The sequence below is a fragment of the Plecotus auritus genome (assembly GCF_963455305.1).
Source record: "Plecotus auritus genome assembly, chromosome: 5".
Lineage (NCBI taxonomy): Eukaryota > Metazoa > Chordata > Mammalia > Chiroptera > Vespertilionidae > Plecotus > Plecotus auritus.
The window spans coordinates 174,053,224-174,080,635 of NC_137776.1; the positions used below are offsets into that span (position 1 = coordinate 174,053,224).

Sequence of the window (27,412 nt, forward strand, 5' to 3'; positions counted from 1 at the left end):
AAATTATAGTCTCAGATTTACTTTTTCATACAGTGCAGCTTCCTTTTATCTTTCATCATCATTCTGTGATCTGTTATCATGGGTCTTGGAATACATGGGTGAGAAATAATCATCATTATTATTAACTGAAAATATGTCCTCTCCCTTATATTCTCCAACTTCTCATGGACTGGGCCTTAGTAAGTCTTCCCCTGTAGAAGTAGCCACAGCCCAGACTTTTAAACTAATCATGTCCCTAATCTTTTCTTTATAGTTTCCCCACCTATGTAGACACAGAACACACATTTTTTTTTTTTTTAATTGCTGTTGGTGGGAGTTCCAGCATTTGGCACAGCTCACTGAGCTAGGAAAACTGATCTCTGCTGGTTGAAGCAAAAAGTGGTGATCCACAGTTTTATTTAAATTGTAGCTGCATTCACAGTACCACCCTAAGTACCTACTGTGTGTGGGACACTCTGCGGGGCCCCAAAGTTACAGCCCTGGGCCTGTGTCCTGGCTGGCAGAAAGCTCCCAGGCCATTAGCCAAACACTGCCACTTCGGATCCTGCCCCCAGGAACCACACACAGATACCTCCTTTGGGCACACACCCAGGACAGACTCACTCCTGCCCTGCTCCCTCCCTCTGGTGTAGATTCCGGTCCTCTGAAGCACCAGCACCCACACAAGCATATTATTTATTTATTTTTCCAGCTGGTCCCAAACCTTGCAGGCTTTTTCGAAGACATATTTTAAAATGTTACAGCTCGAGTTCATTCTGGGGGAGAGGAAAGCCTGAGGCAGGGGGTGGGGGTAGAGAGAGAAAGAAAACGAATGTCTCTTGAGTGACAGCTCAGTTCACTTTGGACCTTGGATCCACCCCAGCCCAATGGTACTGCTGCCCCCATTCTGCGACTGTGATGGGCAGCACCGGATCAGAACCCAAAGCTGGAGGCCACGGGTAACCTTGGTGGGAGCGTTGAGAGTGCTGGTCTGGGGGCGGGCTTCCCGGAGCACAGGGCCCTGTTGCAATCATGAGGACGTTGATGTGTCAGTGACGTGTCAATGTTCTCACCTGTACGGCAGCACCTGCACGTGGGTGGCCGGGGAGTTCAGAGGGATGGTGTCCCAGAGTCTGGCCGCTCTGTAGTACTCAGTAAATAGCAGCTAGAGGACAGTGTCAGGCAGGCTATTAAAATAGCCTTGCAGCCCTAACCGGTTTGGCTCAGTGGATAGAGCGTCAGCCTGCGGACTGAAAGGTCCCAGGTTCGATTCCAGTCAAGGGCATGTACCTTGGTTGCGGGCACATCCCCAGTAGGAGGTGTGCAAGAGGCAGCTGATCGATGTTTCTCTCCCATCGATGTTTCTAACTCTCTATCCCTCTTCCTTCCTCTCTGTAACAAATCAATAAAATATATTTTTTAAATTAAAAAAAAAATAGCCTTGCAGCCAGCCGGCATGGCTCAGTGGTTGAGCATTGCCTAAGAACCAGGAGGTCATGGTTCCATTCCAGGTCAGGGCATATGCCAGGTTGCAGGCTCCGTACCCAGTGGGGGGCATGTAGGAGGCAGCCGATCAATGATTCTCTCTCATCACTGATGTTTCTAACTCTCTCTCCCTCTCCTGTCCTCTCTGAAGTCAATATCAAGAAGGTATATGAAAAAAGAAAAGAAAAGGAAGACTTGCAGCACCCGCCCTGGGGCTGGACGGTGGGTGCTTTGCTGTGGGTGGCAGGGAGATGAGTGTCAGAGCTGCTGCTTAATGTCCCACCCGCTTATATTCACATTGGACTTGGGGAACCTCAGCATCCAACATATATGGTGTCTGTCTCCTTTCAGGGGTAGGCCTTTTTCCTTCTTGTTCTTTCTCTTACATTGCTGTCTGCGACAAAAAAGAATGAAATATGCGAAACGCCCAACATTACACTCAGCACACGCGGGCTAACTATATTCCCACAGAAGCACGTGCTCCACAGCTGCTGCTCCATGCTTCCCAAGGCCAGCCAGCTTGTGAAATTGCCTCTCACGCTGAGTCCGGGTGACCCCTAAGAAGGTGTGGTGTTAGGACACAGCCTGGAGCTGCCGGTTGACTTTGTAGTTCCAAAGGATGGGGAGGAGGAACCAGCCGGTGCGAGCCAGCCGGTAATGAAAGGTCCCCACCAGAGGAGCGTAGTGGTACCTACGCCATCGGGCCTCAGTTGATATTCTGAGTGGATATTCACAACACATTTAGAACAGTGCCTGGCGCACGCTCAGCACTGTTGAGTGCGATCTATTATTGTTATTAATGAGCTATACAAAGGCTAGTCATTATCATCCCCAGACAGTTATTGAATAGCCATTCTTCAGGTCTCCTGGCAGATGTGATTGGGAAAGTGTTCCCTGGCCTCCCTTCTCTCAGCCCTCCGTGCTTACCTGTGCCACACAAACAGCCTCATGGAATGTAAGAATGGGCACATGCATGTTCCTCCCCGGGCCTACCCCTCCTTCGGAACCGAGGCCCCCAGAGGGCTGGGCCAAGGCTTCCTCACCTCGGTGACCTGGAGGACAGGAGGCTTTGATGAGGCAGTTGTTGAACCAAACGCCCTCTCCATGCAGGTCCTGGGGAGCTCCAGAGAGAGCTGCAAAGGCGTGGTGCCTCCCACTATCAGCTCCAGAGAGAGTGGCAGAGGGCCGGTGCCTCCCACCACCAGCTCCAGAGAGAGCTGCAGAGGGTCGGTGCCTCCCACCAGGAGAATAGCCAGTGGTCTGAAGAGGCTGAGGGGATGACCAGCAAGCAATGCCCTAAGGTCGCTCCCCCTAGAGTAGCCCTTCTGCAGGGCTCCCCAGCTCAGGGTCCACCTATGACCTGAACCTCCCACCTGACCTCCCTTGGGATGCCTGCCAGCCTCTTGCAGAGAACCAAGGGACGTACAGGCACCTTTCTCGTTGAACAGAGAGAGGATGGAGGGCCAGAGATGGGAAGGGAAGCGCCGGAAGCAGGGATTGCAGCCGGTGTCTCCTAATGCCCTGGGTCCTCTAGTGGGAAAGCCAGGTGATCATATTCCTGCTAGCTAGCTGTGATCACGTGTGTGGCAAATCCAGCCCCGGGTTTCAGCACTGTGGCCATTTAGCACTATTCGTAAGCATAAGCCATCTTGAACCATGACTTGAACCATGAGCCAAACAGCTCAGAGTTGCCCTCCTGATTTTTTTAGTTGGTCTAGATTCTCCTGGAGGTCAGGAACCAGCACACCCCTTCTCCTCTACATCTCCAGAGGATGGGGCCCTGCGGTGCAGTGGGGAGAGCATGGGTTGGGAGTCAGACATGCCATGCTTGCACCCGGCCCTAGTCCTGGGAAGCTGAGCAACACAGGAAAGGCACTTCCGGCCCCGAAGCTGCTCCCTCTCCTGAAACATTGGGGTACCAAGAGCAAGCTCACAGAATGGTGGGCCTTCCGCAGTAAAAAGAGGAAGACACTTAGTGTGGCAACCGGACCACAGTAGGTGCTCAGAGCCTTTGAGTTTCCCTTTCTCGTGGCTTCAGTGTGTGATGCAGCCCAGACGGCTGGCAGGAGGGGAGAAGAGCTTGTTGGTATTTCACTGGAACTCAGGCCAGAGCTAAGCCATGCAACCAGACATCTTATTACATTCCAAAAATACTCCCTGTGCAGCCAATACTGAGTGATAGCAATCACAAGAGCTAAATTTTTATAACAGTGGACAGCTTCCCATGCACTAGGCACTATGCCAGGGACATCACCAGACGTCTGATTCTTTCCCCCATAGCAAGTCTGAGTAGGTATAATTAGGCTCATTTTGTATTGAGAGAATTGAGGCTCTAAGGTTAATGAAGTGACTGGCTAACATTGCACAGCTAGTAAGGGGCAAAGCCAGGTCAGACTCAAGCCAGGCCCGCCTGACCCCAAGGGCCACTCCAGGTGACTCCCTGCCCTGTGCTGGGCACTGGGTGGTGCTGAGGGGAGGACGCTGTGTGTGTGACACTCCCCTCAAATGGCCCACAGACTCACAGGAAGACGCACTGTGAACCAGAACCCGGGCCGCCTGTTGGAAGAGTCATTAACAAGGGAGAGAAGGGATAAGGATGCCTGCCGACTCTGGGCATCGAAAGGAAGTAGGGACTTCCACACGAGGGTCCTTTGTCCTGTCCCCTGCAGCACTGTGCCCCCAGCCACCCCAGGAGGCAGCTCTTCGTTATCAAGGCCGTTTTTAAATGGGGAAAGCAAGGTCAGAAAGGCGTGGTAACCTTCCCAGAGTCACACAGCGAGGCAGTAGCAGTGTCTGGTTTCAACATCGTTTCTTTCTGTCTCCTCAGCATCCCTCTGCTTCTGGGGGTCAGGAAGGACCTGCATGGGGGGCTCTCTGAGCTGTAAATGATAGATACATAGGGATCTCCCAGAAGAGCAGGGACCAAGGACCTTGCATGCAGCAGGCACTGCTGGGTGTGTACGGGGCGATTTCCAGAGCCAGATGGAGAACCAGGTGAGGCAGGGAGGCTTGGGCTGTGTGTCTGGGAGCTCCCCTTGGGGCTGGGGACAGGCTCTGCCTTCTCCAGGAGCCCCCAGACCCCCTGGCAGTGCCCAGGGCTTCAGCCCTCCATTACCAGGGCTATTGATCCCCTAATCCTTTCTTGCATGCCCACCCTTTCCTCCCTGTCAGCACCACAGCCCAGCACACACTGAGTGGATTGAGTGGCAGCTGAATTGGCATGAGCTGATTAAAACTCCCAGTAATAAGGGGCTCTCGATGCTCCGGCCGTCCAAATCAATGTTGGCTGTGACAGCCTGGTGATGGTGGCCTTGGTGACAGATTGAGGCTGAGGAGTGAGAGGGCGGGGGCCTAGGCCTGGCGGGGCCTCCTCCACTCACCCCCCACTCCAGCAAGTACACCCGATATCTCCTGGGACAAGGAGAGCCAGGCCATCCCAGCCTCCAGTCCAAGGGATGGTGCATACCGAAGGGCTCAGCAGCCCTTACTTAGCTTGTGTGCTCCTCAGTAAATTTGCTTGTGAAATGGGTATAGCTTAGAGGTGCCCCTGAGCTTTGTTGTAGGGACTGAAGAAACAGCACGTGGAAAAATGTTCAGCACATAGTAGGTGCTCAAGAAATATCCATTTCACTTCCTCCTCTTCCTTTTCTTCCCAGGCTGCTATCTCGGATCTGTGTATGCGAGATCACTGCCAGCAACCTTTCTAAGTCCCCTCTTACCCACCAGTGACCTTCCCCGGGAGTTTGTAGAGTCCTTGAACCAGTCTGAACCACCGTGACATCCCAGCCAGTACCTCCCTGTGCATCAAAGGAGAGAGCACCTGGTGGCAGTCGGGGAACCTTTAAAGTGGACACATGAGACTCCCCTTTCCTGTGTGGCCTTGGGCAATTCACTTGGCCTCTTTGGGCTTTAGTTTCCTCATCTGCAGAGCAAACAGGATGGTGCTGGTCCTGCCTGAACATTGCTGGGAAGAGCAAAAGCTGCCTGTGGCAGTCTTCCTCCCCGTCTGCAGGTGTGGGGTCCCCCCCCCCCCCCCCGCCGCCTCCCATGGCTCCTGGATGCATTTCCCACTTGGGGGAAGGTAACAGGGCATCCACCACAGCATCCTCATGTTTTGAGGCCCTGCCATTGTGGGCGGGGCTTGGATCTGGTTTGGTTCTCCACAGCCCAGGAGGCCGGACTTCTTTGCTCCAGTGTAGAGATGTGGAGACTGAGGCTCGGAGAGGCAAGGCACACAGGAAGGAAGTGGCTGACGTCCCGCGCAGCTGCGGGATGCCATGTGGCTGACGGTGTGCCGAGCTTTTCATTCACATCTAACCTCACCTTTGCCGCCTTGTCTCATTTCATCGTTGCCATGAAAGGCTTGACGGGAGCTGGCTTCTGGTCTCCAGCATCCATTGGTCTGCCACACCCACTCTGGGGATGGTATGGTCATGATCAGGTCTACCAGATGGAGAAACTGAGGCCCAGAGACACCAAGTGACTAGCTCAGTGTGAGCCTGGAAGAGGCTGGATTCAAGGCTGCAGTTCTCACTCCACCCTGCCCCTCAGGCCCAAGGTGCCAGAGAATGTCCACACCGTGTCCCCCAGATCCAGGGAGAGGGGCAGGGCTCTCCTCCAGCACCTCAGGAGGTCATCCAAGCTCATATACTATGAGAGCCTCAGGCCCAGGGAAACTTCTGCTTTCTAAGTTGGTTGTTTTTCTTTCTGCTCACAACAGCTGGCCCACCTTCTAGACCTGGGGGCGGGGTGGGAGAGCAGCTCATTACAAAGTTTGCACTCGAAGCAATTTGCATTCCATAATTAATGAACATTAAAATGCATAATTATAAACAGAAACAAATGCCTTGGTTCTGATGCAAAGTTGGGCTGGGAAAGAGGGAGAGCAGGCTCAGGGGATGGAGGAGGAGGCTGGGGGAGGGCCAGCCTGTGATGGGAACAGCTGGGGATCCCCTGGATGCCCCTTCCCTCTCAATCTTCAGGCTCAAGGACCCAGGCCCAGGGTCTCCCTGTGGGTCCTTGTCTGGGTTGGAGCCCAGTGGAGACTGAAGTCCTGGAGCCCAGCTGAGGGGGTTAGAGCCCAGCTCTCCCATCTGCTTACTGCAAAACCTCCAGGCAAAGGAGCAGCCCTCCGAGGAGGGGGGTCATTATCAGATAGACCTGCCCCTTTCTTTAGCCCACTCCTGGTCCCACAAGGCCTGCCTCCCCATGCTCCCTTTATGATTCTAATAAAGTGCTTACAGATAATTGAATTCACTAACCAGTAATCTCTGTAAAGTAGCAAATCAAATCGCCTCATTCCCCTGCCAACAGCCCTCCAATGCCTTCCAGCTGTACTTGGAATAAACTTAAGATGCATTCCCTAGGGGCTGATGTCTGGGAGGGCAGGGCAGATGGGGGCGGGCATCAGCAACTTTTTTGTGTAAGGACCCCATGCAGTAAATATTTTAGACACTGAAAGTCACATGAGGTCTATTTCTTTATCTTATATTCTTACTTAAAAAAAATTTTTTTTAAAGTAAGAATACATTCTGAGCTCCAGGGCTGTGGAGTATATGTCTTTTCTCAATTCTTCCCATGAAATACAACTAAAAAGCCTGTAGGTTATATATGAAACAAACATAGGACTGTGGAAAGTGGAGAAAAGAAGGCAGGTCAAAAAAAAAAAAAGAAGAAGAAGGCAGGCAGGCCAGCTAGGGATTTGGGGAACGAAAGAAAGATATGGTGCTCAGTGTTTTGGAATTTCTCTTTCTTCCCCTCATGTCCCAAATTTGGGGTTAAAGGAACCAGCAACTGAAACACAGTTGGTGAAGACCAGAACGAACAAAACAAAAAAGGACGACCACTCCAAAGGCCTGCTCTCTTCAGCCAAAGTGCCAGGAAAGGCAGCCTAACAAGACAGACTCTTCTTAGACATAATCATTCTAGCAGAAATCTCTGCTCCCTCCGCATGGACGTGAATCACGGTTTAATGTAATCTCTATCAGAACCTCCGCATGATTCTTTAAATAGATACAAGATTTTTCTGAAACATATGTGTTAAGGCAAAGGAGCTACAACGGGCGCGACTTATTTTGAAAAAGAATAAAATGGAAGGAGTCGGTCGACTCTGTTTCTAGACTGAAATAGCTCCAGTCACCCAGACTGTGTAGGATTAGTGGGAGAGCAGAGACAAAGATCCATGCAACAGCACGTAGAACCCAGAAGTGAGCCAGGCAGACGAGCTCAATGTGTTTCTCTTACAGGTGCAAAAGCCATTGAAGGGAGGCAGGCGCGCTTTTTCTGAAAAGGGTGCTGGCAGGTACACTTCTTTTTTTTTTTTAAATCCTCACCCAAGGATATTTTTTCCATTGATTTTCAGACAGAGTGGAAGGGAGAGAAGAGAGGGGGGAGAGAGAGTCCAGGTGAGAGAGACACATTGGTTGGTTGCCTCCCACAGATGCCCTGACTGGGGCTGGGGATGGAACCCACAACTGAGGTATGTGCCCTTGGCCGGGAATCGAACCGGTGACCCTTCAGTCCGAGAGGGGTGCTCTAACCACTGAGCACCCAGCCAGGCTCAAGTATGCTTTCATAGGCATAATGTCAAACCTCAATGTAATCCTCACATCTCATGCAAAAATGAACTCAAAATGCATCACAGAATCAACCATAAAAAAAATGCTATTAATATTTCTAAAACACACATACACATACACACACGCACGCACACACACGTGTGCACTGAGAAAATCTTTGGGATTTGGACTTGGCCAAAAGTTCTTAGATTCCAAGGTATGATCCATAAAGGAGAAAATGATAACTTGGATTTTATCAAAATTAAAAACATTTGCTCTGTGGAAGCTCATTTGAAGATAAGACAAGTGACGGAGTGGGAGAGAGAATATTTGCAAACCACATGTCTGACAAAAGTCTAGTGTCTGGGAAATATAAAGAACTTTCAAAACTTGGGAGTAAAAAACCTCCAACAATCTAATTAGAAAACGGGCAAGAAACATTGCACCACAGAGATAGAGAATGAAAATAAACACGAAGGATGTTCAGCATCATTAACCATTGGGGAAATGCAAATTAAAACCACAGTGAGATATTGCTAGACACCTGTCGGGGTGGCTAAGATAAAAAATATTGACAGCATCAGATACCGATGAGGATGTGGGGAAACCGGATTGCTTATGCATTGCTGGTGGGGATTTAACATAGTACAACCATGCCTGGGCAGTGTGGCTCAGTGGTTGGGCATCAACCCATGAACCAGGAGGTCACAGTTCAATTCCTGGTCAGGACACATTCGGGCTCAATCCCCTGTAGAGGGCAGGCAGGAGGCAGCTGATCAATAATTCCATCTCATCATTGATGTTTCTATCTCTCCCTCTCCCTTCCGCTCTGAAATCAATAAAAATATATTTAAAAAAAAAAGTACAACCACCCAGGAAGAGTTTGGCAGCTTTCTAAGAATTAAACATGCACCTACCGTATTCATTTCTTGAGTGCCTGTTAGGTTGTTTTGTGTGTTTTTTCCTAGTCTCCAGAAATGCCTCCAAGAGAGGCATTGATGTTCCCATGCTGAGGGAGCTAAGGCCTGGGTGCTCAGGGTCCTAAAGCCTATATGAAACTTAGACCTGCTTTCAGTCCGCATAGTCTTATCTGCAAGCTGTCTCCCCCGTGTAAAGAGGGAAACTGAGGCTCCAAAGTCACAAGGCAAGTGCGTCCTGGTGCCTGGGCAAGGGCTCTGAGCTTTTACTTTCTAGCATCCTAGGACATCATCTCCCTTCTGCTCCAGTGGCATCTCTGCCCTCCAAGACTTCCCTGGCCAAGGCCTCCCTACCCCAATAGCCCCTGGTCATTCATTTTAGCAGAGTTTTCACTTTTTCCTTTCAAAATTTACTTCTTTATGCTTCTTCTGTAACTGGGTCTTTGTCTGACAGATACGTGTATTTCTTATCTCTTAAACTAGATTTATAAAATTATTTCAAAACAGCAGCTACCACTTGCTGAGCACTTGGCTAAGCATGTGACACATTTAGCTCACTGTATTGGTTATCTACTGCTGCGTAACAAATGACCCCCAAAAATCAAGCAGCCTAAAACAAAAAGCATTGCATTTGGCTAGGACTGCTGTACCAAAGTACCATGAACTGGGTGGTGTAAGACAACAGAAATGTGTTCTCACACAGGTTTGGGGGTCTGGAAGACTGAGATCAAGCTGTCAGCTAAGGGCTCCAGGAGAGAAGACTTCCTTGCTTCTTCCGGCTTCTGGTGGCTGCAGCATTTGCTGGCTTGTGGCCACATCAGTCTGGTCTCTGCTCTGCCTCCACGTGGTCTCTCTGTGTGTGTGATCTCTCTGTGCCTCTCTCATGAGGACATCTGTGACGGCCTTCAGACCCACCTGGCTAATCCAGGGTGACCTCCTCATCTCAAGGGCCTTAATTATATCACACCTGCAAAAACTGTACCATAGAAGTAACATTCACAGTTCCCAGGGGGCAATACCTCTGGGAGCATTATCAGCCCACCGCTCTACCTCACAAGTTTGCTAGAAAGATTAAGTAAAAATGGGTAAAATGTTTAGAATAGACCTGGCTTATAGAACATTCTTTTTGAAAGGTCAACAGTGGTAGGGGATAAGCGGGGAATGAGAACTATAATATCCTGCCCCAGATATCTCTCGTCACCTGGTGAGAAGGTCAGTCATTCTGTCCAAATGACGTCCCTGAGTGTCTGCAGACAGACAGACAGACCAGCCCCAGGGCCAGCGAATGGCCCTAAATGACCCCTTGACCAAGTGCCCTCCTATCTTCCAGCGAGTGTTCTCAGACGAGCAGAGGCTTCCCCTGAGCTCGTATTAATATGTACAGCACTTTGCTCACATGGGAAATTGATTTTTCTTCTTAAACCCAAAATGTGGCCAGTCTTATAACCTTTCTGCAGTTTGACAAAGGCCATTTATAACCTACTTTCTCCGTCGCCCTTCCTGGCGCCAGTCGCAAATGTCTCGAAGAACTCCGTCCTGCATCTGTAATTATGAATCCTTCTTAAGCAAAATTTAATTTCCAGGAGTGCTGACCTTTCGTTTGCTTCTGTGGTTTTTGTAAATTAATCTTTGTATGTGTGTGTGTGTGTGTTGTTATTGATGCTGTTCAGAGTAAAGGCATCGGGGAGCTGGTTGGGAGGAGGGGAGGGGAGGCGTTTTAATCAGCTGTGTTCAGTGATGGATGGGGAGGGCTGGGCCCTGCGTGTTCATCTTTGTGGACAGGGAATGCCAGCAGGGTGACTGAAATTAAAACTTAGTGCCTCGCCGTCTCCCCCTCACACAGGAGAGTTGCAACGGCTCCTCCAGCTGCTGGAGTGGAGTTGAGCTCAGCCTCCTCAAAGGGTGGAGAACTGAGTGATATAGCCAGTTGTCCCTAGGGTACAAGATCTTCCGTTCACAGAGCACTTTGCAGACGCCAGGCCCAACAACAAGAGCCACTCAGGGTTTGGATCGTTGAGGTTTGTTGGGGTCTAGAGGGTCCCCGTTGGGCTACGTGGAGGAACGTGCACGTGGCCGAGTGGAGGACCTGGGCTATCTGCTTCAAGAAGATCCAGGTTACTGTGGTCACTTAAAAATCATTCATTTATTTAAGCTGGAGAGGGATGCTATTTAGAAATACCACTCCAATGGCCATTAAGAGGACGGTGTGAGGAGGGCAGGCTGGAGACCAGCAAATGGCTTAGAAGGCCTCCAGAGGCTCCTGATGGGAGTATGCAGGCATCTCCTGTAGGGCTCCGAGCACAACGGTTGAGAAGTGGCCGATTTAAGGCAGGAAGGAAGAGAACTCACATTTGATGGATACCAAGTTGGTGCCCAGTTTTGAAGTAAAGTATACACCTTCATGATCCAACTTCAGCCCATTTAACAGATAAGGAAATTAAGGCTCAAAGAGGGTGAGTATCTTGCCCTGGATCACACAGGGAGAAAGGGGAAGAGCTTGAATGGAAACTCATACCGGTAGAAGCTCTTTGCATTGTATCCGGCTGCCTCTCTCAATGACCTTCATAGCAGCAGCCTAATTCCACAGTTACAATAAGCACGGTAATGGTGGTGATGCCAGCAATGTCAATACTAATAGCCGCTCACATTTGCTGTGTGGTTACCCCATGAGCCACCCCATGCTAAGCACTCAGGGAACATTCTCTCTCTCCATTCTCAAGAAGATTCAGGTTACTGTGGTCACTTAAAAATCATTCTCACAATTCTACGAGGCAGATACTGGCAAAAGTCCCATTGTACAGGCGGGCACACCGAGGTTCAGAGAGGTGAAGGGACTTGACCAAGGCCACACAGCTCTCCGTTGGCCAAAGGGAACTTCATGTACCTTTTCAGAAGGTGGGAGGAAAGGGTGTGATGGGACCCGCCGCTGCCTCGGCCATAACTCCCTGTCGCTCTCTCTCTCTGGGCAGTGTCCCGAGGAGCTGCGGCCCATGAAGGACGGCTCCGGCTGCTACGACCACTCCAAAGGCATCGACTGCTCCGACGGCTTCAACGGCGGCTGCGAGCAGCTGTGCCTGCAGCAGGCCCTGCCTCTGCCCTACGATGCCACCTCCAGCACCATCTTCATGTTCTGCGGGTGAGTGTTGCCCAGGCCCAGCCACTCCCTTCCCAGGGGCAGGGGATACGGAGCCAAGGTCCGGAAAGACAGCTTGGCCAGGCCGGGCCTGACCTTCTGCCTCTGCTCTTGCAGCCCAAGAGGTAGAAGGCAAGGGTGTACATCACCTCCCGTTGAGTGTTGGGAGGAAGCATAAATAATTACCTAATAATTACCATAAATGTAATCCATGGCCAGCCTGCATCCCCCTGCAGGCCTGGTAGTGCAGCTGGGAGACAAGTGCAGGCACCATGGAGGTGGCACTAAGAGATCAGCAGGTGTGGTGGTAAGAGCGTGGGCTTGGCCCAGGTTCCAGTGATTGTGTCTGCAGGAAGGTAGCAGTGCCAGATGCAGGGCTTGGCCTCTCTCTGCCCTAGTGCCCTTGTCTATAGGGATGATTAACTGGGGGCGGGGAGATGGACAGGGAACCACGCAGGCAAAAGCTAAGAACTCTGGGAGTTTTTAATTTAGTCTGAGACAGAAAGAAGGGGCACACGCCTAGCGACTTGCTGAGTGGCCTGAGACAAGTCACTTTCCCTCTCTGGGCCACAGTTTGACAACCTATCAAATGAGATATTTGGACAGTGATGCCTACATTGAGGACTCGGTGGTTGTTACCCTGTCATCCATAGCATCTAGCATGCTGGTTGGTCCTCAGCAATCACTCAAGAGATTGGCAGCCTTTTCCCTCTCTTTGCTCCCTTTCTGATGAGGTCTTCGTATTAGAAAACCTTCTCACCTTTTGACATTCTGTGACTCAGAAAAATAATCCCGTGGTCGGGGAGATGTTAGTCATTGCAGCACTCTCAGTGCATCACTAGACAGCAAAGCAGGATAAAGGCACAGAACAACCTTTTCAGCCTCGTGTGTTACGGAAAAGGGGGTGGAGGAGTGGGTATGAGTTTCAAGTCGGTTTAAGAGAAAATTAATTTCCCTGCCTGGTTCTAATCTGTGGGGTCCAGTTTTCCTTGTGGGGCTTATTTTCAGGGCCGCCCTCTCGGCCCCCGTGACACCTGAGCTGCAGGTGCCTTCCAGCAGGGGTTGGCGGAGCTCACCTGAGGCCGGGATACGTGTCAGTAAAATAAATAAGAAATAAATTACTGTATGCAGACCTGAATTTATAGCAGGCTCTCCCGCGCTTAAGTGACTACGGAGCTTGTAGAGTAAATTATGCATGGGCTCCAATCCGAGGCTGAACACAGAATCAGTCATGGTCTATCATTGTTATTTCCCCCCTGTGCCCTTCGGGGGAGGTGTTCTGTTGCAAATAACAACAGTAACAGCCCAGTGGCAGCACCTGTGGATGTTGACGTTAGCAGCTATCCACAGCACAGGGCCATGGTCACGGGGAGCCGGCAGTTTGGATTCTGGTCCTAGCTCTCCACCTCTGAATCTCTCAGACCCCTGACTTTCACTTTCCTCAGCTCTACAGTTTTCATAATATCGACCTCACCATAAGGATGGGTGTGAAGAGAGCAGGGTCCTTTACACTGAATGAAACTCCATGAAGGTTAGGGAATGTGCCCAGGGTCATGTGGCTAGTAAGGTAGTGCCCCACATCTTTGCTGGGTGACCTGACACATAGTAGGTGCTCTCTGATGAAGGCCTGGGGTGGGATGGGGGTGGGGTGGAGTGGGGCAAAGGAGGGCGGTGGTAAGAGGTGGAATGGAGACATCTGTGATACTGTCAGCATTAAAAACGTGTTGCTGAGCCAAGTTCCTTAGTTAACAGCGATAGGGAGGTTGTTCCCAGTCCAGCTTCCCGGCCGCATTTCTAGCCATTCCTCCTCCTGAAAGAGGCCCCCCAGCCTCACCTTCTGGGGTTTTGATAACGTTGCTCCCTCAGCCTCTCCCCTCCTCTCTGTGCCCTCACCATGTGTGTGTCTCTTTACCTTGGACAGCTGTGTCATCTTCCAGTCTTGGTGCAGAAGTCACCTTCCCCAGCAAGACTTCTCTGAGCCCCGCAGGGGTGCAGGACTGAGGGGTGCAGGGGTGGGAGGTGCAGGCGTAGGAGGTGCAGGGGTGAGAGGTGCAGTTGCCCTGGGCTGGGTAATATAATACCTCCTCCTTTCAAGGGGGTACTATTTAAATATTGGCTCAGTAATTACTGAATAGGGTTAGGGTATGCAAAGCAGGACTTTTTATTGTCTTATTTTGCTTTGTAATTTTTATTTATACCCACAAGACCCTCTTGCAAGGGAGAGATCCATTTATATTTGGCCTTAAATCCTAAGTCATTCCCGTGAAATTTTGACACCTCTTGCAGATAGGACCTCTGGCTAGCTGCCCTGGTTCTTAGCCCCTAGTCAGGCCAAGTTCCTCCAAAGTGAGCCAAGAATCGTTTCTCTGGGGTCACTTAGCGCCTCCCCCGCCACCTTGTAGCCCCACTGCTCTGTTGACTTACCTGTTTTCCTGTCTGGTCCCAGTCACACTGGGAACATCTGGTGAGCAGAGACTGAGCCTTAGTCACCTGTGTGTCCCCATTGTCATTTCGCATTGCCTGGCTCACAGACTTCTTCCAAACCGTAATTGTTGAACTAGGGATTCATCTACCTAAGATTTGTTGCACCTACTCTGTGCTCAGTCTTTCCTGTGGCGCTGAGAATGCAAAGAAGTACTGAGCACAAGTCTGTGCCTACCAGGGACAAAGGGGACCCTGGGGGCAGGTGGCTGAGCCTGACTCCTGATTGATGTTGATGGAGCACAGGTACCGGATGGTAGAGGTGATTTTGAGATAGGTTGATAGGTTGATAAGGTCATTGGATGCTAAGTGGAGGCATTTACAATGAAATCGTATAGGTGAGGAAACGTTACTTTCCTCTAAGACCTTGGCAAGTTACCTAGCAACCATGTTTGCTGTGTGTGTGTGTGTGTGTGTGTGTGTGTGTGTGTGTGTGTGTGTACAGTATATACTGTGCATTCTTTCAAGAAGGTATAATGTTATCCACATAAATCCAACCCGTATAATATAAAGATAGGACCTATCAGAGACATTTGTAAGGAGAGAAAGGGTGAGGGAGAATAAGATTTCAGGAGCCTGAAATGGGAGAGTATCTCAAGAGAGATACATTTAGCTCTGTGCTTCTTGGCAACCCAAGTGAACAGGGGGAAAAAACAGCCCACACCTAGTTGATTATATAGTTGTCCTTGCTTGAGAATAGAAAGGTTGTGTGTTTTTTGCTTTTTTTCTCCCCAGAGGATGTACATCTTTTCCTGACTTAATGCGATAAAAAAGCTGTTTCCTATATGCCTACAGAAGGAATGTCACCAACATTTTTGAAGTGTCAGTGTTCCTTCGATCATTTAGAGGAGGTAACTGAAGGGTCTCACAGGCAGTGAAGAGGTGAAGAGAGATGGTATCCCAAGCTTCTGTCTTCTAATTTGAATGTTTAATGTATTTAACTGTAATTTAATTAAACATGTAATGAAAATGTATTTTAAAAACATAGGTTCCCAGAGCATGTCCAGCCTCAAATAGTCCTTACTAGCCTATCTCTCTGTTTAATGTCATTTTTAAGTGATTTTAGGAGGGAGAGGAGAGAAATACATGTGTTTTATACCCGTCATTAACTGGAAGCTGTTTATTTTCATCGTCGAAGCTAAGCCTGCTCTACTAGCAGAAAGCCGAGAATGGAGACAGCGATTTGAACATGACTCTTAGTAACTACTGGTAGATGCAGGGATGTGGGGCACTTGTTTTATGGTGGTCTCCAACTTTTGGGTTAGACCTGAGCTTTCACCCCTCTGACTTCTGATTGAAGGATGTGGAATTTACCTCTCATAGTTAACACAGGACAGTTAACCTCTTACAGATAACATAGGACAATTAACTTCTCATAGTTAACACAGGACAGTTAACCTCTTACAGGTAACATAGGACAATTAACCTCTCATAGTTAACACAGGACAGTTAACCTCTTACAGGTAACATAGGACAATTAACCTCTCACAGTTAACATAGGACAGTTAACCTCTCACAGTTAACATAGGACAGTTAACCTCTCATAGTTAACATAGGACAGTTAACCTCTCATAGTTAACATAGGACAATTAACCTCTCATAGTTAACATAGGACAGTTAACCTCTCACAGTTAACATAGGACAGTTAACCTCTCATAGTTAACATAGGACAGTTAACCTCTCATAGTTAACATAGGACAATTAACCTCTCATAGTTAACATAGGACAGTTAACCTCTCATAGTTAACAGAACATCCACATGCCAGTTTCTCATGAAACTTTACAGCCTTGTGTTCTCTGCTGTTTGAAATGTTTTGAAAAGCTCAGGTGTAGGACATATTCACAGACACCTGGTAAACGTGTACCAAGTCCTTCCATTTGTTCAGATGGGGTTTTCCAATGTGGGTTTTGTGTGTCATTAGTTCCATGAGCTGCTTAAAGACAAAAAAGGGAAGCTTGGTGACCAAGCCCATGTGGGGAAGACTGCACTCTATCTCTGTCTCTTGGAAGTTCACAGTGCACCTGGGGGCAGTAAAGGCTCTGACAAGTCCTACAATGATGGAACATACATTTCTTTGGTTTTAAAGTTCCCATGTTTTCCACATTTTAATATTTTTGAAATTATGATACTAGAAGCCCGGTGCATGAAAATTCATGCACTGGAGGGAGGTGTCGCTCAGTCCGGCCTGCGCCCTCTCACAGTCCGGGAGCGCTCAGGGGCAGGAGGTGACCCAGTGATCAGGGGAAGGCGATGTCCCATCACACCTTTGCTGCTGCCACTGCCAGCAGTGCAAGCCTCAGTCAGCCCTGGTTACCTGCACCTCGGGCTGGCCCTGGGTGGCTGGGCAGCCTCCATCGAGGCTTGCCTGTGCCTCCGGCAGGCCCTGGGTGGCTGGGAGGGCTAGGGGACTGGGCGCCGCCATTTTGTGGCTGTGGACGCCGCCATCTTTGAGGGCATGGCAGTCAATTAGCATATTCCCTCCTTATTGGCTGTGTTGCCGCCATCTTAGAGGGCGGGGCAGTCAATTAGCATATTCCCTCCTTATTGGGTGTGGACACCACCATCTTTGAGGGCAGGGAAGTAAATTAGCATATTCCCTCCTTATTGGCTGTGGGCATTGCCATCTTTGCAATGGCACAAGGGTCAATTAGCATGTTCCCTCTTTATTAGTTAGGATTTTACATTATTATTTTGACAAATTTAATTAGTGATGTTTTCTCTCTCTTTTATAGTTTTGGGGGAGGGGGGAGGGGCTTAGCGTAAATACAATATGTTATATAATTTAGCCCAAAGTTCTCCATGAAATTATGTTTCTTTTTTCCCCTTCCCTTTACTTTTCTTCCATTTCCCTCCTTCCTTCTTTTCTAAAGAATACCCTTTCAAAATGGCTATTTTAGAACTCTAAGTTTTTGCCATGAGTGAAGTCTTCAGATAGCACCCTCCCTGAGAAGAGTTTCACTAAACTTAATTTTGGGTAACATTTGGGATGATCCCAAGGCCTTTCATGAGAAAGACTCCTGCGACATTGGTGAGTGGGGTGTATGTGGTAGGTGGCCATACCCCTAGGGCCGTGGTCGGCAAACTGCGGCTTGCGAGCCACATGCGGCTCTTTGGCCCCTTGAGTGTGGCTCTTCCACAAAATACCACGGCCTGGGCGAGTCTATTTTGAAGAAGTGGCGTTAGAAGAAGTTTAAGTTTAAAAAATTTGGCTCTCAAAAGAAATTTCAATTGTTGTACTGTTGATATTTGGCTCTGTTGACTAATGAGTTTGCCGACCACTGCCCTAGGTCACAGAAGGTCCTGTCCTGATGACCCAGGTTGGATTTCTCACAGGGGTCAGAACCGGAGAGCTCAGAAGCCTCTGCTCCTCTCTTGCCTTGGCAGTAGAGTGCTCACCTCCATCCCTAACACTGGTCCACATCTGTATGATGTGCAGTTCCTTGAGCTCTTCTTGCCCTTCACTTTTCTCTATACTTATTTTTTCTAGGATTTGATTCCCTTCCCTGTTTAAAGATCAGTAGTTTCTAATCTAGGCATTTCAATAAATAATTCATTGCTCCCATAAACCATTGAGGAATGAATGAGAGAGCAAATACATGAATCAATAAATAAACACTCTGCTTTTAGAGAATGTGTATGAATGCCACTCTCTGTAGATCCCAGTTTTCTCTTTGAAAAACAAGCAGATTGGAAGAAGGTACTTGTACTGAAGTGGAATAGGCACTAGATCTGGAGTAAGAAGATCCATGGGAGGGCCCTGGCGTTCCTAAATTGTTCATGGGGTCTTGGTCAAGGAATCTGCCATGCCAAGCCTCGGGGGCCTTGAGGGCAAGGCTGCAATGAGAGTACCCATGTTGTGATGTTGCTACAAGGATAAAGGAAAGTGTACTCTTGCCTAAACACAAGTAAAGTTTTGTTAACATAAAAAAACAAAACAAAAAACTTCCAAATCTGTAAAGGATTTTTGTGAGTTTATTTAAGCTAAACTGTCGACAATTGCCAGGAAGCAGAATCTCAACATATTGAGATAGTACTCCGAAAAATGGCAGCTTTTCACTCAGTTTTATAAATTCCATCCAAAGAGGAGATGTAAGTGGGTTACATGAAATCCATTGGTGATAGATTAGGGAGGCAGAGAAAGCAAAGCAAGTGGGGGGGGGGGGGGGAGGGCAACAAACCTCTGGGATTGGATAAAAGGTAAAATGAGGGACACATGCTTCTTTTACATGGGTGGATACAGGATAGTTAACAGTGAACAATTAACACTAGCACTAACAATAACAGTGAGGAATTTGTGGTTTCCGCCCTGGTGCCATTAGTTGTGCCCTGGGGGGTCTGGAAAAAAGGGGAAAGGTGGAAGTTATAAGTTACACTGACATTCCTCAGATACGTTATCTTAGATGCATAAACACAACAGGCTCAGTAAAGATCCAAGTTTATTTTTGTCAGGGAAGATACTGGCCTAGAACAATGACATTACAAACTGCTTTTTAATTAAAGGTTTTCATTTCAGACCATCCTTTGTGGTTACTTTAGGTCTCTTGAGTTTGCAAGACCGCCATGCAGGCCTTCCCTGAGTTAGTCAGGTTAGCATATGGCCCCTTTTCTTCCACTTTTATGGTGCGGCCTCAGAAGTCCCATCTAGTTCTATTCTCTGTAATGTGACGGGTATGTTAAGGGTAACACATTTGTCGCCTTTGGCTCAAATGCCCAGTTTGTATCTTTGTACTTATTTTATGTTTTTCATTTTGGCATGTGTATAAATAGTTTCATGCAGATATTGGCAGGGTTCCTGTGCGCCAACAAACACTCCTGAGCATTTCTGTAAGAAAATCTCCCAGACGACAGAGCTCTAAAGGAGCTCTATATTTATGTCATTTTGGTACAAAAATAAAATTAACAAAAAAAGAAACCAGCGACTAAACAGACCTTTGCATAAATCCTCTTGTGCCCTAGGGGGGCTTGAGGGAGTGAGTTGCCCACATTTCAAAACTGAGAGGAAAGTTGGTCTTGGTGAGACCCTATTTTGTTTTCTTCCTGCATCTCTTAGGGGCTTACTAACTACCCCAGGCTTTTCATCTCCCCTCCTCCCTCTCCTTCTGGGCCACAGCCCTTTCCCACCCCAGGCAAAAGAAAACCACCATGAACCTACAGTTGTAATTGGCTAAATCTCTCTCTCTCTCTCTCTCTCTCTCTCTCTCTCTCTCTCTCTCTCTCTCTCTCTCACACACACACACACACACACACACACACACACACACACAGAGTCATATGCCCACACCCTATTAACTCCAAGGTTCACTTCCTTCCACCACTATTGACTTGACAAGGCATAGATAGCTCCATGGAAGGCAAATCCCCTAGAGTCTCTAGCTAGTTTCCTTATCTGAAATTGGGAGTTGCACTGCCCTGTGAAGGTTATGCATTAGTTTCCTAATGACTCTGCAAAAAATTTCCACAAACTTACTGGCTTGAAACAACACAAATTTATTATTACACAGCTCTGGCAGTCAGAATGCCTAAAATCTAGATATTGGCAAGACTTCAAGGCCAGGGACTCTCTCCTCTCTCTCTGTATCTCATTCTCTGTCTGGGACACTCTTGTCTGCCTTGTAAGCTCTCATAAGGCTCCCTAGGATTACATGGAGCTCACCAAGATAATTCAGGGTAATCTTCCCATCTCAAAATTTTTAATCATATCTGCAAAATTCCTTTTGCCATACAAGTTAACATATTCACAGGTTCTAGGGATTAGGACACGGAACATTTTGTGGACTATGATTCTCTCTACTACAGGTTGTAATAAGGAGCAAAGCAGGTCACATATAGAAAAAAATTATACTAGGCTGTGGAATCCGGAATCTAGGGCTAAGCTGTGCATATGTGATGTGTATGTGTGTGTGCATCCATATATGTGTATAATGTATACATGTAACATATGTAATTATATGTGTACAGATTTATATATTCACATATATGTATATATGTATGATTTATTTTCAGTGAATGGCCCGTAAAAGTTCCCAATTATGTAATTTGAATAATTTTTTTTTAAAAGAAGAGTCAAAGAAGGGCAGCTCTGCAGACTTTAAGAAATCTAGATCTTGGGGGGGGGGCGTGTGCAGGCTAGAAGAGGTCAGTAGGGAAAAAGGGGGACATCTGTAATACTTTCAACAATAAAGATAAATTTAAAAAAAAGAAATCTAGATCTAGAGAGACGTCAGAAACCAGGACCTGAGAACCACTGGAGATAAGTTTACATTCCCTGAGAAGTGTCAGTGGGCTAATAGATCAATAACAGCATAGTCACAGTAACACTCATGATGGCAGTCACAATGCCTGATGCATTCCCTGGCACCTACAGGACGGATGCTATTCTATCCTTTATGTAAGTTACCTCTAATCCTCACATCAGCTCTGTGATAAGGATTAGTGTTACCCCATTTAATAGATTGTGACACTGAGGCCTACGGAAGCCTACTGAGTTCCTCAGGGTCCTATAGCTGCTAGGTGGTGCAGCCTCTATTCAAGTCCAATTTGATTAGGTCCCACATACTCGTGAACTTGACACCTGTGTCTTAAGTTAGGAGGCATGAAATCTCAATAAATTCGAAGTTGAAATTGTACATGGTACATTCTCAGACTAGAAGGCAATGCTGTTCTGTATTAACAACACTCTAGCTAGCAAGTGAATCTATCTACTTGAGAATTACAGAAAGACGGCCTTCAGCGTAACAACTGGGTAAGGAAAAACGCAAACTCGAATCCCCGCCTCTTGAGAAAGGAGCGGGAGGTGGAAGGCTGCATTTCGAACTCAAGCAGGACGTGGGCAAAGTCATACTCGGGAGCCTATGGCATTTATCAAGAAGCGAGAAAGATGGAAACCAAGCAAGGGAAGCCTTCAGCTCAAGAGACCATAAAAAAGAATTCTGAAGCAAAGTCAAAGACAGCAGTAGGAAGGAATTAATACAAATAAAAGCCGAAATAAATAAAATAGGAAAAAAAATAAAAGGAGCTCCATCAATAAAATGAAAAAAGCCCGTTCAAAGGAGAGTGAGACAGAAATACAAATAAGCACATTAGAAAAGAGCTAGGGACATTACCATGGAAGCACAGAAGATAAAACACATCTAATGAGAATACTGTGTATGACTATAGACCAATAAATTTGAGTCTTGATAAAATGCAATATTTTCTTAGAAAATATAAATTACCAAGTTAGAGTCACGATGCTGTGGAAAATCTAAATTGACAGATAACATAAAATAAACTGATAAGAGAGCTAAAGAGCTACAGTGGAAAAGAAGACATCAAGCCCAGGGGATTATAGGCAGGTCCGACCACATATCTTATACAAAGCGACGCAGAGAGAGGAAAGAAAAGGACAGTGCCCTAATGTACTCCACATGCTCACATTATCCTCAGACCCAAACTGGGCAAATATAAAGTCCTCCATCCTGAAGAATCTGTCCACATATTAGAACTGGTGAGTTCCTTATGTGGTAGGATGAAAAGTCAATGTACGAAAATCAGTAATAGCTCTCCTCAATATCAGCAATAACTCACTGGAAAATATAAGGGAAAACATAAGAGGAAAACCGATCCTACTCCTGAGGTGGAGAAGACTGTAATAATGGGAGCTGTGTGTTTTCCACACTATATTCCAAACACAACTCATTTAATCCTAACAGTGGCACAATGAGGAGGGGGCTTCTTTATAGGTAAACAGAAGAAGTCCAGAGAGGTTAAGCATTTTTCCCAAGGTCACACAGTGAGGAAGGAAGGGAATCAGGATTCATACTCCGGTGGTCCGCATCCAAAATGCATGTTTGTAACCTCTAGAGTGTAGTGTGTCACACAAATGCCTATGAAGGATCCCCCACGCATGCACACAAGATATGTGCAAGACTGTTGTGATCCAATGTCGGTAAGTTCAGTGAAGGGTTTAAAGGGACATTTGATAAATGGAGATGCCAGCTAGAATTAGAAGACTCACAACTGTGAAGATGCTGTATCAGTCAGCTAGAATAAGAGAAGCTATATTGCTCTCCTGAATGGTCCTCCAAACCGGAAGCTCACACATGAGATTTTATGTATTGTTCATGCAAGGTCCATTGTGAATGGGCAACGATGGGCAGCCCGCTTCCATCCAGCACTGCGCATCTGGATCCAGGCTGGCCGTGGCGAGAGAGGAGAGGACTGAGGAACAGAGCCGGGTCTGGCCATGGCATGTGCCCTTTCAGCACAGATGCCATCCTTCACTGTCCTGTCACAAGGTCCCTCCAGCCCAGCTGCAAGGGGGCTCGGAACCTCTGTCTACAGCACAGGTCCAGGAAGAGGACCCAGCGTGGGACACCATCCCTGCCACAGTGGTCAGCAGTGCCCAGCACACAGTTGGCTCTTAATATATACTTCTTAATGAGAAAAATATATTTAAACCTCCCCCCAATGTAGTCTACAAATTCAATGCAATACCACCCCAAATTCCGCTTGGATTTTATATGGAACTTGACAAGCCAACTCCAGAATTCATCTGAAGGGGGAAATGAGTGAGAACAAGGGGGAAATGAGTGAGAACAATGGGAACATTTTGAATGGAAAATTTGTGCCCATGATGGGGAGGGGACTTACTTTACTATATTCAGACCACAGTATAAAGCCATAGTGATGAAACTGGAGTAGAATTATTGCAGGAATATCCAGATCATTCAGTAGGGAAAACTCCAACCGTGTATACGTGGGGATGTAGTACATGACAAAACAGCATTTCAAAGTTATGAAAGCAAGGACCCTCAGGTCATCAGTACTCATAAAAATTAGTCAAAATAACCACTTCTATCATGCACAAAATTTAATTCCACGTCGATTAAATAACTGAAGATGTAAAAACTATATATATATTAGAAGAATATACAGGAAGATGTTTTGTCATTGTGTGGCTCCCTGAGCATTGCACAAAATTCAGAAGCAATAAAAGACCAGCCAGGATAGAGAGGGTGTAAGATCTCAAAAGCAAAATTAAAATACAAATCCAGACTGGAAGAAAATGTCAATATATATGGAAGGAAAAGGGTCACTATTCACAAAATAGGCAAAACATCTACAAGTCAGTAAGGGAAAAGGTAAGTATTCCGATAGAAAAATGGTCAAAGCATATGGTCGGACAATCTGCAGACGGAGAAGTACACAGACCATGGCATGAAAAGATAGTGAACCGAACCTCACCAGTCTTCAGGAAATGCACATCCCAACAAAAGCCTGCTATTTTCCCCTATCCCAGATCAGCAGTCATGAACATGAAAAATGTGGGCAATGGGCGCTCTCATTCATCAGTGATAGGATTGTAAGCTCGTAGAGTCTCTGCAGACAGTCATTTAGAAGATCTATCAAAATTTTAAAATTCCTAAAACATTGACCCAGCAATCCCTCTTCTAAGAATCTCTTTTACAGAAATGCACACACATGCAGTGATAAATGTAAAAAGATCTTTATTATGGCACCGTTTATAATAGCAAACAGTTATAAACAACCAAAATGCCCATAAATAAAGATTCGTTAAAAGCATTATGGTACATTTATAATGTGCAATGCCAAATAACCATTTAAAAGATTTCTATGAATACAGATTTGAAAAGATCTTCAAGAAATAGTATTAGGTACAAATGCTTATCTCACAACACACACACACACACACACACACACACATACACACAAACACACGGGTGTCCCAAAAAATGTATACACACTTTGAATAATTATAAAGGCGGTGTTTATTAAAATACATTTCATTTTCAATATGTAATAGATTATCTGTCAAAGTATGTATACATTTTTGAGGGGATACTTTATATATAAATTATATTTAATGTGTATCTTTAAATGCACTGATAAAACTTTGAAAGAATATATAATAGTTAACAATGATAACCACTAGAACAGGAAGTAAAAATATATGTGGCGTGGGAAATGAGGAATTTCCACATTTTATTCTGTAGGCTTTGGTAATATTAAATCATTTACAACAAAAGTGTACTTATTCATGAGTGGGTAAATCATTTCTCATATTTGCTGGGAAGCTCCTGGCATACATGGATGGATTTACACTTTTTCAAGTCCTTGTTATATACTCTGCATGTTTATATAACTCGCTTTAGCTGTACTGCAACTTTATTGAAGGTTAATTGCTTACATTTAACACAGGCAAGCAGAAAGGGAAATAGACGTGACCAGGGCACCAGGACACGCCTTCTTCCTAGACTTTCCCACTGCACATTGGTTGTAAAGAGACCTGCATTTGATTGCCAGCTTTGCCACTTTTGGTGTGACATGCTTTATTTCTTGGGTCCTCATTTTGCTTCTTTGTAAAGCAGGAATGACACTACTTTTTTTTTCATGATCAAATATAGATATGCAAAGTACCCATTGATTGTATGTGCTCAATAAATAGAAACACCACCATTGCCACCATTCCTACAATTATCTTGTTAACTACCTGCAATTCCTGTGTGGGTTTTTTTTTTTTTTCATCCAGTGTATCATGGGACCTCATAGCATCCTAGTAAATTAAGGTCAGAGTGTCTACCCCATTTTACAGATGAGGAAACTGGAGATTGAAGAGTCAAATGACTTGCCAAGGTTTAGAGAGGTCCAAAGGAGCAGAGATGATATTGATACAGTTTCTCCAATTGTCCAGCTCTTGTTTACTTTATTATGTGCACCCTATCCCTTGTGTGTAGCAAAGGACCATGAACAGGTGGACACTCAAAGAAGTCCCTTTTCTGGGTTGATGTTTGTCAGGGGCTGATTTTTATGCTTCCTCCCTTCTCCCTATGCCTCTCTTAGGAGATTCCTTTCCCACTGCAAACCCAAACATCATAAATATTACTTCCACATCCCATTCAGCTGCCTCTTTGGTCCATAGAGGAGCCCGTTCTGCTTTAGAGGTATGTCCAGGGCCCTGGTGCTGTCAGGACTGGTCCTTATAGGCCAGCAGAGGCTGTGAACATTGCTAATTGAACAGAAGCAGCAGCTGCTGCCTGCGCTGTCCGTGGTCCTGGAAGAATCCCCTCTGAGCTACCAGGGCAATAAAACCTTGTTTTCGCACTAGTCTTTCACCTTGGTCAACAGATACACTGGGAATAGATTCCAGTTTGAGGAGCTAGTTGATGATTCCCAGTGAAATGGTCGGTCATGCTTCTGGAAGTCTGTGTGCTCATGGAAAACCGTTTTTAAATTTCCTTTGTGCATGAATGTGCACTCCTGGCTTCCCCTCGGCTCCTCCGAAATGTTACAAATGACTTCCCTTGGATTTACCAATTTGCAGGATTAATGTGCTTCTCTCAAGACACCTGTGCCCTAGATAGACTCCCGCCAGAAGAGCTGTCTACGTTTTTAAACTCTGACCTGTTTTGCAGGCAAAGGAGGCCTCCGTTTCAGGTCGCCTCGGGGGCATCCCCACACGCTGCTAACTCTCGGCTCTGCTCTGTCGCACAGCTGCGTGGAGGAGTACAAGCTGGCGCCTGATGGGAAATCCTGCCTCATGCTCTCCGATGTCTGCGAGGGCCCCAAGTGCCTCAAGCCCGACTCCAAATTCAACGACACCCTCTTTGGAGAGATGCTACATGGCTACAACAACCGGACCCAGCATGTGAACCAAGGCCAAGTCTTCCAGATGACCTTTAGGTATGGGGGCCATCCTTGGCACTTCACTGGTTGCGTCATTGACCCAAAATATGGGCAGGAGGAGCCATGGGCACCATTGAATCGAGTCCTCTTACACTGGCAAGCATCTCCCCAAGCTCACTGACGCCCACCCATGAGTGTTAGAAATCAGAAAATTCATACCATGAGGTTCCTTCTCTGACCAAGTAGCCCTTATTCCTCCCACCCTCCCATTTTTCTAACTCTGTTCACATATTTTCAATTCAATATAAATTCCTCCTGTAAGTATAGTTAATGGAGTTTTTTAAAAATTTAATTAATCTTCTAGTGTATTACAAAATAAGTGTCCTGTGTAGTCTAGTCAAGCCATTCAAAAATAAAGACATTTAATGAAGTAGAAAATAAAATTACCATCACCCAGAAATACGCAGAATTAACGTTTTCTTGAACATTCTTAAAACACCTCTCTCTCTCTCCTTCTTTCTCCATCTGCACACACACACATACACACACACATACGTACACACACACACACCAAATCTCAGTAAAGCTATTTAGAAACCCCTGTATTTTTTGTTATCAATATGTCAAAGACCCATTTCCCTGTTAACCAATACAGAGGCACATGAGAAACTAAAATATGAGACTACTCTCTTACAAGAGCAAACAGCACTGGGACTGGGTTGGCCAAATGATATGGGGATTAGATGTGCAGTCTCGTTGAGAAAGGCGTCCTGGGAAGGTTGAAGTAACAGGTTGTTCTCTTGGGAGAAGAAAGACCTTGGGTGGGCTGTCTTCATGCCTCAGAATCTGAAGATGGTAGAGGGAGAAGAACTATTCCGTGTATAAGAAATTCTCTTTTTAAAAGAGAACAACTATACTGTTAGGCAGTTTTGGATGAATATGTGACAGGATATTACAAAGCAGGTTCTCCCCACCACTTGAGGTTTTACCAACAAAAGTCAGAGCTAGTAAGAAATATCACCATTATAAAAATTGTCATCCTTATCCCATCATCAAATTAATAATAGTGGTTATTGTAGTTGGAGTGGTAATAGTGGCTGCTATTTAATAAGAATTATTATGTGTCAAGCTATAATAATAATGGTAATAATAATAATGAAGAAGAAGAGCCACTAACATTAGTCCAGCACATGCGGAGGGCATTCTTAGCGCCATTGACCCATTTTATGCTATG

General features: G+C 46.5%; 1 protein-coding gene across 3 annotated transcripts in view; it reads left to right on the forward strand.

Annotated features, from left to right (window-relative positions):
• ASTN2 (astrotactin 2) overlaps positions 1–27,412 on the forward strand; it is a 765,958-nt gene that overhangs the window by 453,961 nt on the left and 284,585 nt on the right. For all 3 annotated transcript variants that reach the window (XM_080667806.1, XM_080667807.1, XM_080667808.1), the window contains 2 exons: positions 11,908–12,074; positions 26,047–26,235. In XM_080667806.1, coding sequence (XP_080523932.1) covers positions 11,908–12,074; positions 26,047–26,235 — 356 coding nt within the window. The remainder of the gene's footprint in view (positions 1–11,907; positions 12,075–26,046; positions 26,236–27,412) is intronic.